At 32.9% G+C, this 18,869-nt stretch overlaps 1 protein-coding gene across 1 annotated transcript; it reads right to left on the minus strand.

The window, feature by feature from the left end:
- Nucleotides 1-1,864: 1,864 nt before the first annotated feature.
- Nucleotides 1,865-14,651, minus strand: Ing3 (Inhibitor of growth family, member 3). Its single transcript, XM_088241280.1, has 10 exons — nt 14,482-14,651; nt 14,184-14,255; nt 13,854-14,051; nt 12,922-13,063; nt 11,101-11,290; nt 10,315-10,434; nt 9,228-9,430; nt 6,172-6,276; nt 5,323-5,482; nt 1,865-3,202 (listed from the first exon to the last, which is right to left on the minus strand). Exons 1-10 carry the CDS (start codon nt 14,507-14,509, stop codon nt 3,089-3,091), a joined length of 1,332 nt encoding a protein of 443 aa, XP_088097406.1. The 5' UTR covers nt 14,510-14,651; the 3' UTR covers nt 1,865-3,088.
- Nucleotides 14,652-18,869: the final 4,218 nt, after the last annotated feature.

Genomic DNA, 18,869 nt, shown 5'->3' on the forward strand with positions numbered 1-18,869 from the left:
ATTATACAAAAGCGCACAAGTTATATAATAATTATGTATTACACTTATTAAGTCTTTTTTATATTTTCGTTTTATTTTTACACTATCATATTTATAGATCTACGTACATAGTTATCAACGTCAACTCTTTAAGAATCTACATATTACGGGTTGTTTTAAATTAAAATCAAATACATTCTTACATTTTTTGCTGTTAATAATCTTGATTGGTAGTATTTAACATGTAAAAAAAAAACACCATTACAAGAGAAACTCTCAGAAAGGTGACTAGAGTAAAGATAAATGAGACAACTAACCAGATTAAAAAAATGTATGTATTTTATTTATGACCAAATAAAAAATTTCAGCATTCACATGTTTCAATTCTTCAAAAATACATTGTTATAATTTTATCTTATTTTTATTCCTTGAGGTCGATTATACGCCTCAGTTTTAGTATGAGTTTTCATGTCGATTTTTATTGTTGCAAATTTACTAGTTCAGTGATATTCTGAAACTCACTAATCTAACACAATTTGCAAAAGACTCGATATTTCTTTACTATGATAAAATATGTATGAACTGTTTTTTGTTACTTGGGATTTTTACACATCCTATGCAAAATTGGCTGGGATTAAAAGGGTTGAAATAATAACTAAATTATTTCCGTAGCAGTATTTTACTGCTTCATTTTACTATTAAATATTATTACTTGGTGACAATTGTCTACATATATGAAAAATAAGTATTTTTTTATTACTTAAAAATCTATTTTGTATTTGCGAATCACATAAGCATAATGACATACTCATATGCATTTATTCAATATTATAACCTCCTTATTATAAAGATTTCCTTCATTTTGGAAATTATACAAGGCAATTATAAATTTAAATACATACATACATTTAAATACAGAAACACAAATACATACATGCATTTTAAAACAGTTTTAGAATTTTAGATAAATAATCTAAGTTTACATGCAATTTCTTCTTCTGAGCTGAGCGTCGTGGTCTTCACGGATATCAGGCACTGGGTGTACATATAATACGCTTCTATTCCTCCCGATCCCGGGCCGAGTTGAGGGCAGTAATCCATGCGGACCCCGTTAATTCTATTATTTGGTCAGTCCATCTTTTAGGCTTTTCGCCAGCTTTTCGAGACTCAATAGCAATATGTGCGAAACAGGATTTAATCATTTTCCTGCATGTCGTGGAGAGGCTTCCGCTTAATTAAAGTTCCCGGAGGATGGAGACATGTGTGGATCTTGCGGTCCGTGGAATGCGTAGCATCCATCTCCAGTACCAATTAACATGCAATTATTATGGATATATATTTTCCTTAAGAAATGGCGTTAGCTAGCCGATAAGAGATATAATGACTAAAATACACAATAGGTAAATATCATCGACAACTACAAGATTTGTGTAAGTAGTATTACCATTACTAAACCTAGAAAACAAACTAAAAAGAATTTTGTTTCTCTGAAGCCCAATATTTGGTTACACAAAAATCTAATCTAACTTTGTGGAATAGCCAAAATATTATCTAAATACAGTATCCTCATTTACACATTTTATAATTACAATTCTCCTCTCACTAAAAGTAATCAATATGTCTCAACTCGATACAAACATGATAAAGGTCTGCGGAGTTAGAACATATTGCATTTTTAGAGAGGTAATTATACAATGAATACATAAATAAACTCACCTCAACATCAAAGAATAGTTTTAAGTAAATGATTTCTCAGTGTGTCTTGTCGATGGGACTCCCAACCAGTGACCGAACGAAGTTTCGGTTTCGGCCAGTTTTGACTGATAAAATGAGTTTCAGCCGCAGTTTCGGTTTGGGCCATATTTATATTTTTGTAATTTCTTAGGAGTTAATAAGTTAAAGTTCCGACAGCGTACGCTGAATAGCTGTTAGATATAAGTTATATGAATAACATAACAACAAATCAAAAAGCGATAAAAATCAAATTTACTCATTCAATTTATGCCTTTTATTTTAATACGTATTTTATTTAACGCTTATGAAGGTTTAACAATAAAAATGCCTAGATTTGGGCGCTTTGAAGTGACTGATAACTTACGTTATTTAAATAAGTCTCGAACCCAGCCGAAACTAGAACAGAAGCCGAAATTCGTTTGGTTGGTCACTTTTAATGATCATCTCAAAATGTTGTTTTGTCGTTTAAAATAGTTTACATGGGAGTGAGCGGATTATTTATCATACATAACATACAACAACAAATCATTTATTTATACGGGTTTAACTTTTCACAGCTCAATTGATTTCAATACATTATAATTTACTTTCCGACAGCAAGGCGTACATAACAATCATATACCATCACCAACAAACACTATATTATTTCCAGTCAAAAACACAAGTTGTAATGCTTTAAACAAAATGCAATAATTTAATTTGAAAAATGTCCATGACCGTAATTTTTGTAGTTTTGAATTTTCTGAAGAAACTGAATTTTCCGCCAATTGCTATGATAATAAAGTAATAAGAACTAGTTTCCACTCAACTGAAGAAAAAGTTCTTCTAAACATTCCGCAGTTTTAATTACTAACATTTTCAGAATATTTATTCTTCTAATAATCAATATTTTAATGTACGTAACAATGAATGGCTACTTTTCTTGATAATAAACGGGGGGAAATCCCAAATAAGTGTTTATGAAACTAAGGTTTGTTACTGATGATAAATTTGGCCTACAGATAATGAACTCCCTTTCCAGGAACACGTAATTCTACACTTAAAGAGGAATTCCCGCATGATACGCCGTAGCATCTCAAGGATTTCTCAGCTTATTCGTAAGAAAGTAAACATTACATTGTTTGCGCAAATGAACACAATCAAATTTGCAGATACCCCATTTGTTCAATATTTCAAAGACCTAACAAAACCTATAATCCATTTTGTTCTACGACTTAAAAGGAGAGCGTCGAATATTTTATTTTCCCACCAAGTCCTTCGATTATTTAAAATTAAATGTTAATTAATTGCTGGGGATGGTGAGGGCAACAGTTAATTGGAATTTCTACTCTGATCAATAAAATACAAAATCAGAATCCAAGGACTTGGTGTAAGCTCAGTTCTTCCTGTTTCTTCGTCTCATGTTGTTGTTACACTGCGGGCAGTACCACTTGCCTTTGGGTGGGGCAGTTATACCGACGCACGGATAGTGGAACCACTCGTATTGACACTAAAAATACAATCACACGTGAATGATAAAAACACAGCCATTTTATAAATGAAATATGAAGCAAAACACAGCCATTTATAAATGTCATATTGCATATGTATATAAAAAGCTAATAAACAAGTCAATATTATATGAGTAATATTTGATGAGTAAGATTTCAATTACTCATCAGAATTTATCAAAAAATGCTGTTTTAAAATACGTATTAAAAAAAAGGATGACAAACTTGACAAGCAATAATTTAATCAATTCCCATATAATTTTAATTTGCGAGTTTAGGAGAAAAGAAATAAAAATAACAATGTAATCATCATAACAGATTTCAGTACAAAACTTTTTTGATGAGGAAGTTCAGTGGTTTTCTTATTTGTTAATAGACAATCAAATTAAGCCAATATTTTTATGTATAGGTTTATCAGCGCTATGATTTTTTAAAGTTACTCTGCGTGTGACGTCAAGTTCTCTTCGGTGAGTTCTGATGATTGGTGAATTGACTTCACGTAAACCGGAAATCTATCACAACCTTCTCATTGGTTGGTTCAGAAGAACTAATGACGCCGGTCAAAGTAGTTTGTTTTTATTAAAAAAAAAAATTTTCATACTTTTGCAAGAAACTTTATCGTACAACTGCAATTTACACCGCAATAACAACTGTAATTTTACCGCGGGTGAGAAACATTTTTATATCTAACTTCCTCATTGTTTTCGGTAAGACAAGTAAAGAATCGTGTAGCATAGTTCCAAACCCTTCTATAATCGATAATGGAAAAAAAATGTTAAAATGTAATTTTACAGATAAAATAAAATGTAAAACCTCGTTTTTACGTTCCTCAATTTTACGTTTTCCCGCTTTTTACCCTGAAATGTTTAGGTCCCATTTCTTTCCATACATTCTCATTTTAATATTTCCCCAATTAACGTTTTTATGTTTTTCGTTGCCCCGGTTTTACGTTGAAAATTTTTCGAAACTCATTCGATCTGTCTGAAGACGCCGAATCGCGCGCCGCCGCGTTTGCTCAAAATAGTGAATAAAATCAAGGTAAATAAAAAAAATGCGTAAATTGTTGTTTCAAACTAAATTCAAAGTAGGTTCAGTGTTATTGACCGTTTAAGTGTCTAATTTTGACATTTTACTAGATTGTGACATGCGGTTTTTTTTATTTTTAAAGGAATAACCCGCTAAGCCTCTATGTTGAGGCTTGTCAGCAGGTGGGATAGAGGGGATATGGAAGGAGGTAATGAAAAATACACCACAACACTCAGACCAATTGAGAAAAAAAATCTTTCTTGGATTTTTTTCTTGCAACTTGCGGGAATCGAACCCGCGACGCCAGTTTCACAGATAGCCGTCTAACCAACTACGCCACGGCGCCTGTCACGTTGACGCATGTTTACATAGAATAAAGTCTTTACATCAATAAATTACGATGCGAAAGAAAGTTTCAAAATTTGACAATAGAAATATAATTTGAAGTTATAAACATAATTTGGAAAGACGATTGTTTGAACAGTTACCATAACAGTGTGAAACAGTTTTTCCCCAATGTAAACGACAGTTGAAATTCTGTGGTGCCATACTAAAAGAAGTGATACCATATAAACAAAATTTACCAATATTTAGGGAAAAAATCATTGTATGCATTTTATGGTAATTAATTTTTTTTATTTTCGTGTTTTTAAGGTTAAGTTCCCACATAAAATTATTTAAAGATGATTTATATAAATTCAATAAGAAAAACACATTGTGGTTTTGATTGAAAAATACGGAATACTTTTAATGAAATCATAGGTAAAATATGAATAATCCCCAATTATGAACTTTTAATAAAAAAAAATTGCAGTTTTTCATTTCCTCACTTTATCGTTTTCCTCGGTTTAACACTTTTTTTTGCTGCTCTCTTGAAAAACGGAAAACAGGGGTTTACTGTAGTTTAAATTTATTTCAAACTCCACTATAAATATTATAGAAAGAAAAAAAAGTTATTGCGTGCCAGAACTCTATAAATTAAAATGTTTTTTTGTGATATCTGCATCTTGATGAAATTCCACTACAGAAGGGTTTGGAAGTGAACGACTCAATTATTAGTTAAAACGTAAATATTAAATAGCTTAGTACTCACGTCTTCATTATCACAGGCGACCATATCTCCATAGGATACTTGATTACAGACACAGTAGCGAGGCTCATTGGGATCGTAAGTCCATTCCCCGTCTGTAAGGGGCTCTTCTAGTGGCATAGAAGTGATCGGTGCAGCGTTCGATACTCCGATACTACCCACGCTGGAACAAAAAAGAAGATAAAAAATTACTGTTACACAAAAAGATGATTGAATTTTCTGATGACAATGTGTGTATAGTGACGATTCTGTGTATAATGACAAATACATGTTCTTTATACACAGACAAAAGAGTCCAGTCCATTAGATATACATATATCATCCCTGGGCCGCAATTATAAAGGCTAACTTCATCGGTACATACAGAGACGGTACACTTAACTTCTGTACATAATAATATAAGAATAGAGAAATATATATTTTTTTAATTTTAAATAAATAAGGTCTATGAAATACCGCTGACTAAAAAAAATATTTTTTTAGTAGTTATAAGCAAAAAAAAATATTTTTAAATTCCCATGAAAATGGTTAATTGCATTGGCCACGCTCCTAATACGTCACGATTAGGTTAAATTTTAAACTTTTTTGTGAACGTCAAACATGTCACATTTTTGAGGTTACATACTTTTCAACAATTTTACTTTAAAAGTTATGCATAAAAACATTTTTCCAAAATATCAATATTGATTTTGAAAATGCAATTAATTTTTCTAGATTTTTAACGGTATTCGTAGTATGTGATATTTCCCTATTTTAACTGCCTGCTTACTTTTGATCAAGTGGTAGAAGTATAAAAATCGAATATACTCAATGATTTAAATGCCTGCGTTAATTTAAATATCCAATTCTCACCTTTGAGTAGGAGAAGAGGATCGACTGACGGATGAAGCCAGGGTTTGTTGCGAATGCAACATTACACTGCTACTTCCACTTGACGAACCTCCATAACTTGCTTTCCTGCAATAATCAATAAAAAATAACGTATAAATATTTTCACTGATGGAGCTGCAAATAAAAACAAATAGAGATGAACAAGATGGACACTAATAACCATGGAGTTATGTCCGAAATGTGATCCCTCAGGCGAATGTGTGGTAAAACGATGTATGATTGGTGCACAAATGTCAAGATCCGTGAACTGTGTAAGGTTGAGACATGCATTATCAACAGAATCAAGAAAGGGGTGCTGCGTTGGTTTGGACATGTAGAGCGAATGGACAGAAAAAGAACAGCTTAAAGGATCTGTGAGGTGAATGTTGATGGATGCAGAAAACGAGGAAGACCGAGAAAGACATGGAACGACCAAATCCATCAAATACTTGAAGATGGACATGTCAAGAGTAGGAATAATCGGCGTACGTGCATGAGAAGATGTATGAATGTAGAGAAAGCGAGGTCTGTAAGCAAAAACAGAGTGATATTGCATTCTATTCTCTCTGCCTACCCCTAGGGAGAAACAGCGTGATGGTTTGTTTGCTTTAGATGAGACGAGACTACCAGTCATTTGCTGATTTAAGTGATTACTTTACATACTGTTTAACATTCCCCGTTCTGCCTATGTTTGGGTAAAATTCTACCAAATTATTTCACCTACTAGAAAGCCAACTCGTATGTGAATGTTTCCTCATCACCATCCTCTTTCCCTCACCCGGTGGCGCATGGGTAAACTAAACGCAGCTCAGTTCGATCATCGGTCACACGAAGATAAAGTGATCAGTCTTACGCAGTCAATGAAGTACTGCAGTTTTTTTCAAAAACTTTTGAAATAAATATTTCAATTTAAATTTGTTGCAACAGAGGGGGAAAACATTTTTGAGAAATGCCTAGACTTCCATATTCCCCTCTCAAAAATGTTTTCCCCTCTGTTGCAACAAATTTATATCTAAATAACTCCCTAGAGAGAAAATTCAGCCAGTCTGCAAACATTTGGACATACTCAAGACATTGTTTAATATTTCAAGTTCGCCCTGCCAGCAATCGAACCCAGGACCTCGAGAATGGTAGGCGAACGCACCAACCACCACACGAGGTGGACTTATCTACACTCGATCTCCTCATTCAGTTCTGGTTTTATTTCACACACAGTAAATACAATAAATATATTTATATTTTTTTAAAGAACTCTATTCTTCATCCGCCTGGATACAGAGAAAAGTGCTTTCTAGTTACATATTGAGAATAATATTCCGGCGCCCTCCAACATACCCGTCAGAACAGTTGTTCCAATACATGAAGGTGCTGAATTTGAGACAACTGTACCTAAAAGAAGCACTTACACACTTCTGGTCGAACAATAAGGAGAGGTCTCAGCAAAATGCCCATACGAGGTTTTCCCAGAAAATGAATTATGTCATACCCAAAACCCGTACGACTTTTGCTCAGAGCATCTCTCATTTATCGCACCGAGTGTTCAATATTTTTGAAGAGCGTATTAAGCTCTCAAGGACAAAAACTATTTTCAAGTTAAGGACTGGATTTTCCTTAGTGGGAAACTCTTTGATGATTTTCCGAATGTTTGAGTTTACTGTTTACCATATTGATGTGCCATATTCAGGGTATTTCATTAAGCGCTTCCTATCTTTAAATTTAAATAAAACATAGTGTGTGTGAGATATCATCGAATTTTCATATTAATTATACATACTCAAATATTTAAATTTACACACATTTTCTTTATACTAGAAGAAAATTAAATGATTTGTTATTTTTGATTAAAATATTAAATTCAATTCAGTGCCCAACCAGATTACTCGATTTAATAAACTCTTCTACATAAACGTATCTACAACTAACTACAGTGCACACTCGCCTATAAGGAGAATTCATGTGTTTGCAAATAGGCAAATGATATAGATATATTTAATACAACACTTTTGAATTTTAAAAGGCAGTGTATCAATTATTATCTCCAAATTTAAATACTTAAATAATACTTTGTTGTTTTATATTGTATACCTTTTTTTAACTTATATCTGTATTCTTAATTATTATTTTTCTACATTCTTTTAATTTAAATATTTTTTTAATATAACCGATGGGAAAAAATTAACTTCTGTTCTCTTTACTGGAATATTTGTATGTATGTACTATATGTAAGATTAGTTTTTATATATTTTTATTTTCTTTTTATTATTATGTACTTCATTTTCAATTTTTACTTTTACTTTTACTACATGCTACTTTTGTGTAAAATATATGTCTGTTCTTTATATATAAATATATGTAAAATATGTAAAAGCCTACAAGGCGTTTAAATAAATAAAATAAATAAGACATACGAAACATTCGTAAACTTTTATTTGTGATTTTATTAGTGAATGTATTAGTGATTCATCTCTGATTTGTTCATAATGATTTTTCTGTGCCCAATAAGAATGTATTATTTCAATCGATACGTAAATGAATAACTTAGGAATAGCAATAATCTTAACACAGTATTTATTATATTTATAAAGATATTAAAGTTATTAGATGCAATTTGTACCTACTCATCACCGGGAAGGGAGAATTCATTTTATTTAAATGTGTATTTATTACTATTTGCATGTAACTGATGAAAAATATGCAGTGTGTTCTTTGTTTCTGTATTTTTCAATGATTGTAGGCAAAATAAATCAATCATATATATTATGTACATACATACATACATATTACTATCTCTTAATTCTACAACATTCCAAAATCTTATACTATGAAAAAACATATACATCGAAATTATGTACAAGATAAAATCAAAATGGTCTAAATAAAAAAAAACAAATACAAAAAACTCAATAAAGAAAATCACGTATGTCTCTCTCCTGAGCCTGATATATTTTAATGTATTTTTTTTTATTTGAATGATAGCAAACTTGCATGCAAAAGTTTCCTGGTTACACGAAATTATTATCATGATCAAATGAGCATACTTTTTGTGTCTCTTGGATGAGGAGGGTGTGGAGTGCGCAGAGGACAGGGAGAGGGGCTCCGAGTGCTGGACGGCCTGCAGGGCCTGGTGGGCAGCTCCCGCCAGCTCACGGCCCAGCTGCAGCTCCCCGGGCGCCGCGCCCCCCCCACAGTGGATGGCCTCGTACGACGCCTTCAAGGAGGCCGTCCTGCGCCCCTGTTGCATCTAACCATAACATAACATTAAACAATATTTATGTTTTTAACAGATATTTTTAGATATAAATCCTAGTCGGTGATTTATTAAAAGTATCAATCTAATTTCTTGGTTAAGTTTTACTTTGTTTAATTTGACCAACGAGCGCTTTCACCTAAGTAGGCATTTTCAGGACTGGTGACTTCACAACTTGAATATTAGAGTAAAAAAACACTTAAGGTACCAAAATATGTAATTATAACATTTCTGAATTTGCAAAACATCTGACAGAAAACACTGGGTTAAAGGTTCTACATGTTAAAAAAAACACTAAAATTAAACAATTTAGAAATTAAAAAAGCGTTAATGCCTACTTACAGGAAAGCGAATGGAATTATGTTGATATTTTTATCAAAATCATAAGATCAAACATTTTAAATATGATCATTTAAATACTAACACAATTAAAATGAAACAATTTTGTTTTCAACCACTTATTTTACATATTATTACCGACCTGTTTTGAAGCTACACAAGTTTCCTTATCAAGGTAAAATTTAGTAAGGATTTGATGATTTATGATATTTTTAAGTGATGCTACAAAAATGTGCCACCAACTTATTCTCCAAAATCTGATTTAGTTTGTAGTGGTTCATATGTTAAAAATATGTCTTTTTACAACAATATTTAATAGTTCATCGCCTTGAGTTCTCCTCATTATGTAACAAAAAATATCAAGATACTCTGCAATTGATAAACCGATGCCTTATAAACTAAAGTTAAGTAAAGGTACCTCTTTTTAAAATAGGCGTTGCTTTAGCCTTTGCCTAGCTTATTACGTACAAGAACATGCCGGAATAGGCATGGATAGTCAGCTGTGGCCTTATTCAAGAACTCGAGTGAAGTAACAATACCTGTCTTGTGGCTGTTATGGCCTGAGTAGCAGCAGCAGCGATAGCATTACCAGCTCCCATGTGACCGAGGGTGTACCCCCCAGGACTGTTGGACTCCGACACCCCTCGCCCCAGAGCAGCCTGCAAATCAATATGAAATTGTATGACCCAAGAGTTTTCTTAGATTTAACCCCTTTCAACATTAATTCTAGTAGATAGATTTTTTTTACAAATTTAACCTCCGAGTTATGGAAAATGTATGTACACCACAGATGTATTCTCTACTGATGTATACTGAGAATATTAAGAAGCAGCATTTTTTTTACACATAACTTTAGAAAATATGCCGAATTTATATATTGTGTTTTCATATTTAAGTTTTAAGATTTTTTGTTGATTATATTTTCAAAAACGAGGCTAGGCTAAATACTATGCACACATGCTTGTAGAACGCGAACGAAATGACCTTCAGAAGTGCGCCAGGTGACATGTAGAAAAAACATCTCCCTCTATACATATATGCAGATTTGAAGGTGTTGCGTTCATCCAGTAAATTTTGAGAAGCGGAAGTATGGAGACATATTCTAGTGCTATGTCAACACGAGTTAAACAGCGTACTAATATCGAATTTTTAACTGCTGAAACGGTGACTCTGACTGAGATTCATCGTCATTGAAGGCTGTTTATAGTGACAATGCTGTTGATAGGTCTGCTGTAAATCAATAGGTAGTCAAATTTCATGGTTGCGTAGAAAAGCCATAATTGTTGATGAAATACGAAGCGGATGTCCAATCACTGCCACTGTACCTGAATAGCAGAATCAGTCCTAGAGAGTGCCAGGGGCGCAGTAGCGGCCACAAGGGCGCGCGCCTCGCCCCCCCGGCCGGGGGCAGCGGCCAGTCCTCCGCCGTCCCCTCCGCGGGTTCCTCCACTTGCAGACACAGAGCTCGTGCTGCCCCCCCAACTCTCTCGCCGCTTTTCTGCACGAACTCGGTACCTGAAAATATAACAAACCATTAATTTATACACCCAACACTAGCAGTGTCCCGATTGCTTATATAACAGATTATAAATATATAATACAAAACACACGCAGACAAAATATTTACCAAATATAGAAACACGAGTTTTATTTATTATTATTAGAGGAAGATATTTTTGTTGGTGTTTCTATATATGGTACATCCACAATTTGAACTAGATAATATAGTCATACATGTTTAACATGAAATATTGTAGAATAGAACTGCCTTTCTAATTAACATTTTATATCGACCTGCTAAGGAATCAAGGATGGTAGACAAACACACCAACCACAAAACATCGAGATCGACTTATCTCCACTTGATTTCCTCGTTCGGGATTTTTACCTGAGTAGCCATCGAGTCAAAAGCACTCGACCAGGATTCTATTTCACACGCAGACATTCGGATAAATATATAATATACTTTTAATGCCTACAAAAGTTTTTTTTTATGTGATCAGATATGAACACATAATTTCTAACAAATAATCTGCTCAAACACATATTATATAAAATAGTTTGATGACTGAGCGGTAGTGAACCAAACAATAGTTTTTTTTAAATATATTTTATTTACAACGAGGTAGATGTGCTCAAAATGTAGATATTATAAATAATAGTTGTAAAAATTATAGAGAAATTTGTAGAATTTTCTAACATTCTAGAATGGTGATACATACATAGGTGACATTCAACATGTAATATCAATTACCACCAACTAACTAAATAAAAGTGTTTAATTTTAATTATTGATATAAATAAAAGACACTTAAATGCATACATTTTGGATACCCAGTTACCAGTTTTGTCGCTAAATCTACGATTTTGTAAGAGAGCGATGCTGTTATCTAGCGGCCGTGATATGCCGCGATGCAGTGGACATAACAAGACGGCCGTCTTAATGCCATAACGATCTACTTATATTCATAAAACTGTGACATGCTGCGTCGGAGAATGGTCAATCTAGACATACTTAATAGTATATTATTAGGAATTAGCCAATTATAATTTTTTTTAATTTCTCATGAAATAAATATTTTTTTTGTGTATTTTTACTAGTCCAAATCACAAATCGTGTTTCCACTCTTTTGAAAATATTTTTACCGCTACATGAGAAAAAACATTCCATAACTTTTTGTACCAGTGTGACAGAATAGCTGTTTGACGTTCTGCTCACAATCAAAGCTCTCTATGAAATCAACTCCATCTGATTTGTACAGACAATGTTTCAATGACGTCACCGCTCTCTTAGAAAACTATAGCTTTGCACATCTTAATTCTACCTAACAATCCTTTTGTATCTGTTGAGAAATTCCTCTAAAATTATCATGCTCATTCCACCATCCACATCATATATTTTTGTTACATAAGGCAAGATCAACAATCTTACCGGGGACTATGAAATATTGCAGCGTAAAAAAAAACAGTTTTATAAATATTTCATGTAAATCTAGTCGGGAATCAAACCCGTGGCCTCGTGGCAGGCAAACGCGCTGACCACACGATCGCGAGGCGGATCTGTCACCAGATTGGATACACATCTTACACAATACATCATATAGATCCCTCCGTGGAGACCTGCGAGGTCACGCGTATGTATGTACCTATTCTCTTTGTGGTGGTTGTTCTGAGAGCTCTGTCCAAGGGTGGCGGACTGGTCAAGTTCCAGGGAACGCTTTTCCAGTAACTCGGTTATACCCTTATTATCGGCTTCCAGTTCACACTTGAATTTGTACAGTTCGGTGTCTGGAATAGCAACACACAAATATTACAATGTTCAATGGAAGGAGCACTTCTACAAACCATATTACAACTAAATTAACCTGCTTTTGACTTAAATCAACCACCACCCCCACCATGAAAACAGTGTGAAATAATTTTTTCATTGATCGTTTTCAATACACTACGTTCAATTTTCCATCAAATAATTCAGGGATTATTTCAATGAGCTGATACTTTTGATTCCAAAATCAATGTTACAGTTAATTTATAGACAAAAATAAGACTTAAATCGATGGCAAACACGTAAACATTCAAATGTTAAAAACATAAACTTTTCAGTGGAGCTGATTAACGATGTGTAAATATACTATATAATATAAATTAGTACATTTCGTGGTCAGCATATATGCCTACATGCATGAGGTCTCGGGTCCAATTCTCGACCAGATTAAAAATAAATAATTATTTAAAAAGGTGTTTTCACAATTGAATATTTCAAAGTCCGTAGACTGGTACATGAATTTATGACTGATCATCTTATATTCATGAAACTAAAAAGATAATGGTACACTGTGATTGATGTACCAATGCAGCATACTATTACCAGCAGGCGTGGGTAAAGCAATTATGATGGGGATGATAATTTTAAAGGTATTATTTTTAAGAAACTCTGTGTAAAAGTCATGGTTATGTCTATAATCCACATTTTAAAACTACTTTTAGTGGCCGAGTCGCAAAGTTGATATGTTCAACATGATAGTTTACGTAGCTGCTATCGAAATGTGTGTTTGGATTTAATGAATTCATTTCTTACCTAATTTTCGCAGGTATCTTTCAACAAGTTCATACATTTGATTAGCTAGTTGCACTTTTTCATCGGCATCTTCTAAAGTTTTGTAATATTCTTTTCGTATATCGCCAAAGTCTTGATTAGCTAGTTCAGTACTTATATCTCCGCGCCGACAATTTCCAAATAAATGTCTAACACGTTTCTCTAGTGAATCCATACTGTCTGTAATCATTAGAAAAACAATTCGTTTTTAAGACACGTAGTTTTATTACTTTGCAACATTACTTCAAGATCACTTATCTCTCAAATATTGATATTTTTTTGTAAAAATGTCATTTTTAGATTATTACTTACTTTGAACAGATAAATCCAATTCCCTCATTTCGGTAAAACGATCTCTCAACTCCTGCGGCAAATGCTCAATCACTAAAAATGGTAAACAAAAGTTATAGTTTGAAATATTATCACCTGACATTGCGTCATAAATTGTAAATAAAGTTTTCTCTATATTCATCTTTCAAATATTTTTCGTACAGTTCCACTTTACCGCCATTACCGTGTGCATCATTGTTAAGTTGGTAGTTCTCAAATAGGAGAAGCGACTTGAACACCGCCTCGTCGAGCATTGTGTAGATTTGGGCATTTTACTTACTTTCAAGGTAATCTTCCAAATACAGCATTTTGAATAAGTTATTTAATTGTGTTTTCCAGGTGAAAATGTAATGAAAAACCGTGTTGCGTTATCGTAATATGCTGAAAACAACGAGCACTAGGCGGAGCCGTCACCAAAAGAAAGCGTCACTTGACACTACTACCAACGTTAAGATAAAAATTTAAAATGTTTATTATTTTCGCCGTGGCGCGCGCGGTAAACTTAACGATCTTGAAAATCAAACAAGTTTAGTTTGTTATTTGATTTTTCTAAAACAATATTTATATTATGTTTACAGATGATTCGTCGTCCTTTGACAACCATAGAGCTCAAACTAGATGATTTGGAAGAATTTATCGCTATGAAAAGACAACAAGCGAATACCAGTCAATCGATAAATAAAGATCAAGATCCGAATGCTTCATTATATTCTCCAATAACATGGAACCTCGGCCCAAAATCGAGTAAAGAAATTCACCAAAGGATTGGGTATACTCACAAAAGATCGTCAAATACAAACAGTACATAGTAAATTTTATTTTACCGTATCTCGTATTTAATGTTAACTTTAATTGAATAAACGCCAAACAGTTTTAATATTTAACGTCTTTCTCTATTTTTATTTTTCCTAAATGCTCATACTATTATAGCAAAGTGTTTTTTTTTTTAATACAGTAAATACGTGTCGTGTCAGAAGTGTTCGAGTAGGTACCTGCGTACCTTTCTACTTCTAGACCTACACAGGTAACAAGTACACAATGTAGGTTACCTACCTATAATATTTAAGTAGAAAGATCGCACAAAAATTTGAAATAAGGAACCAACAAACAAAAGATCTTTTTTACCAAAAAAAAAAAGACATTTCCTAAGTGAATATACGCAGAATATACGCATCCGGTACATACCTACATTATTTTGTTTATAAAGAAAGTAAACTTGGTGTTCTTATCTGTTTTGCGTAAGATTAGTTTAATTGTATGGTAAGTATTAAACAAATTATATTGAAAGGGTTAAAATCATAACGGTATAAGTGTGAATCTAAGTAACAAAAACACTCATTGAGACAAAAAGCGGTTTTTGTAGTTGGAAAAGTAAGACAGTAACTACGGTAAAAATATACATTTCAAACATAGAATTAAGAATAGTGACTGTGTCTAATAATCCCTCACTATGCCCTTCTTTCGCCGCGCGCATTCGTGATGTCGCCGCGTAATGTTGCTTGATGGGAAAAATAATAATCATAACACAAATGTAAAGTAAAAAAAATGCAATCTGTTAATTTCTCTAAAATTTTATTGTGCACGCGGAAACATTGATTTACTCTACAGAGTAGATAAGTATAGGGTCATTTAATTAGAGTAATTGAATTAATGAACATCATCATCATCATTCCCTTTCCGCACCGAATGGTGCATAGGGCACTGCATTGGTACACCAATCGCAGCGTATCTTGATCATTTTTGTTACATGAAGGTAAGATGATCAGTTTTACGCTTCAGGTACCAGTCCACGGACTATGAAATATTCTAGAGTGAAAACACCCTTTTAAATAAATTTTTCATTTCAACCATGTCGGGAATCGAACCCGAGACCTCTTGCATGGCAGGCTAACGCGCTGACCATTACACCACGAGGCCAACAAAATTAATGAACTTTGAACTTAAAATATAAAACAAATTTTATTTTACATAAAACGGATATTTTTATATCATGTTACATAATATTTAATGTTTTAAAGATAATGCCGTTCAAATGTCCCCCCCGGCGTTGTTTAATTCGAGGTCTAATTTTCGTTAGTTCTTTCATTAGATGAATAAAGTAGGGTAAAAAAAAATACTACCCTGGCAACACTAACGAAATTTCCATTTTGTTTCTTCGACAATCTGACAAATGGAAAAATAATTAAATTTTTAAGTAATGCATATGCTACCTAAACATTTGTTTGCTAATTACACATAAAATGTGATACCACCCTGTTTCTTTAAGATCCTAGCAGTATTTCTACACTTTAAAAGAACACAACACGGCAATTCAAATCAGGAGTTGCGTACTGAGCGACTTCTACAAAGAAACTAATGGGTCAAATCGTAAACCTACTCATTTATGAGTAGTTTAGTCGCCTTCTGTTTGGTGTGCGTATGCGGTTTCTGGAATATTCTTCATTCTATGATTATAAAGAAACAATCAATATTTTATACATCATCTTTATTAAGTTAGGAAAAAAATTATTTGATTCACTTGTACCCGTATAATTATAATATAACAGAAAGCGCGTAGAATCAAGTTTGCAAACGTCGCACTGTGTCCAAAGGTCTGCCAAATCCATCCACCTCTTTTTAGCCATCTAATATATTAAAAAATATATATATATACGTAAAATTATAACAGTAATATAAAGTTTCATTGGATATGTAACTAGGGTAAGTTACCTTGTTCTAAGACAGTAAAAAAAAAACAATTATTTTGATTAGATTTCCAAGCCTCGATACATTGCGTTTCCTTTTTCTGGTTTTACAGATAATATTATTTCCGCTGTTATATTGATCAGATGACTTAATTGGCTAATTCATATCAAGGTTGCTACATTGATGCTGATTGTTATTTAAAATTCTGAAGAGCGAAATATTTTTTGAAGGTAAAAAATAACAGGTTTTTTAATAACAAAAAATTTACAACTGAAAATTTATTGTATTTTTTTATTTAGTTTTATTACTGATATTATAAAAGTGTAACTTGTCAAAAAATAGTTTTAAGAAGACCCGTCACGTGCACAAAAAAATGACGCTTGGTGTAAAATAATATGAATATTATTTTTACGTTCATTTGATTTGTAATATTTATCCTTGAGTGAAATGTCTGGGGATAAGTCACTATCAGATATTAAACTTATGTTATCTGGTATATTTTCATCCAAATCACCAAGAATATTAGACATATCTATATCTGAAAGAAGAGGATTTCGCTGTTGCACCATGTTGTCACTTATGCCCATATGATACTAATAACGTTTTAAATATTTTTGATGTTTGAAGCACTTACTTTGTGGAACATTATTAGTTAATATATTAAAATAAAATCACTTTGTTTTTATGTACCACTTAAATTTTTATAATTGGACAACCAACTAGTTTCGGCAATACTATGCCTTGCTTGAGATTGGAGATTAGAAAGGCTGTAGTAAATAAAAATGTTAATATTATTAATAATCAAATAAATCTTAGTAATAGTCCTATTTTGAATATGTTCCCTCTCCCTAAATTCACACACAAACCCCCTCTTCTCTATACATCCGTAGCCACGCCCACTCTACCTTCACTGTGAAATATTTTATATATGTTATGTTAGTTTGTAATTAACCCTGAAGAAGGCATAGTATTGCCGAAACTAGTTGGTTGTCAAATTATAAAAATATAAGTGGTACATAAAAACAAAGTGATTTTATTTTACCATATTAAAAAAATACATATAATTGAAGTCACTTGTTCCAAAATCCTTTAGATGGCGTAATTATTTTTTGTTCTTAAAATTAATAAATTACTAACATTCACAAAAAATCACTAACAAAACTGTATTCTCAACTTGATTTTTTATCTTGAGTCACTTATACCTTTATGATGTTAACCCATTAAATCAAATCGTTTGTGTATATTATGAATTATGATACATTAATGTAAGTAAATTAAGTAAATTTTGTATATTATACAGGTGTTCTTTAAACCCTGTCACATCCGAAACCACGATGATCAGTATGGGCAAGAAGACATAAGCATATTTTAAAAAATATTTAGAACAAAGAATTTTTTTTTAAATAAAATATTAAACAAAACGAATGGTTGCTTACTTCTGCAGAGGAGAATCGAGGGGAGCGCGGCCGCACATTTTTGGCGTATCAGACTTCCCCTCCCCCCACCTTGTTTCTCCCTTGCAGAAGTCCGAAACCATTTGCTTTTTCTAATATTATATTTTTTTAAATGTTATTCGTTCTAAAAATTTATTTTCATGTGCCAATATGTCTTCTTGCTCATACTGATCATCGTGGTTTCGGATGTGATAGGCTTTAATGAACACCCTGTATTTTTCATTCAGAAAACTTAGTTTTACTTTGTAGATAAACTTTAAGATAAATTTCAACTTCAGTGGTGGATAGGGCACTGGATTGGTACACCAATCGCAGCATATCCCGATCAATTTTGCTACATGAAGGTAAGGTGATCAGTCTTACGCTTCAGGTACCAGTCCAGGGACTATGAAATATTCTCGTGTGAAAAACACCTTTCAAATAAATATTTCATATCAACCATGTCGGAAATCGAACCCGAGACCTCCTGCATGGTAGGTAAACGCGCTGACCATTACACCACGAGGCCGACGAGGCTTTATTATAGGTA

Source organism: Micrasema longulum, unplaced genomic scaffold, assembly GCF_059751315.1.
Source record: "Micrasema longulum isolate JH-2025_06_02 unplaced genomic scaffold, ASM5975131v1 h1tg002821l, whole genome shotgun sequence".
NCBI lineage: Eukaryota > Metazoa > Arthropoda > Insecta > Trichoptera > Brachycentridae > Micrasema > Micrasema longulum.

Coding starts and splice junctions, on each gene's coding strand:
- Ing3 (XM_088241280.1), bottom strand. CDS start 14,509: ATGCTGTATTTGGAAGATTACCTTGAAA. Junction 11,291..12,921: donor AACCACCACAAAGAGAATAG/GTACATACATAC, acceptor TTATATTTTCAG/GTACCGAGTTCGTGCAGAAA. Junction 6,277..9,227: donor TCATCCAAGAGACACAAAAA/GTATGCTCATTT, acceptor TGATTATTGCAG/GAAAGCAAGTTATGGAGGTT.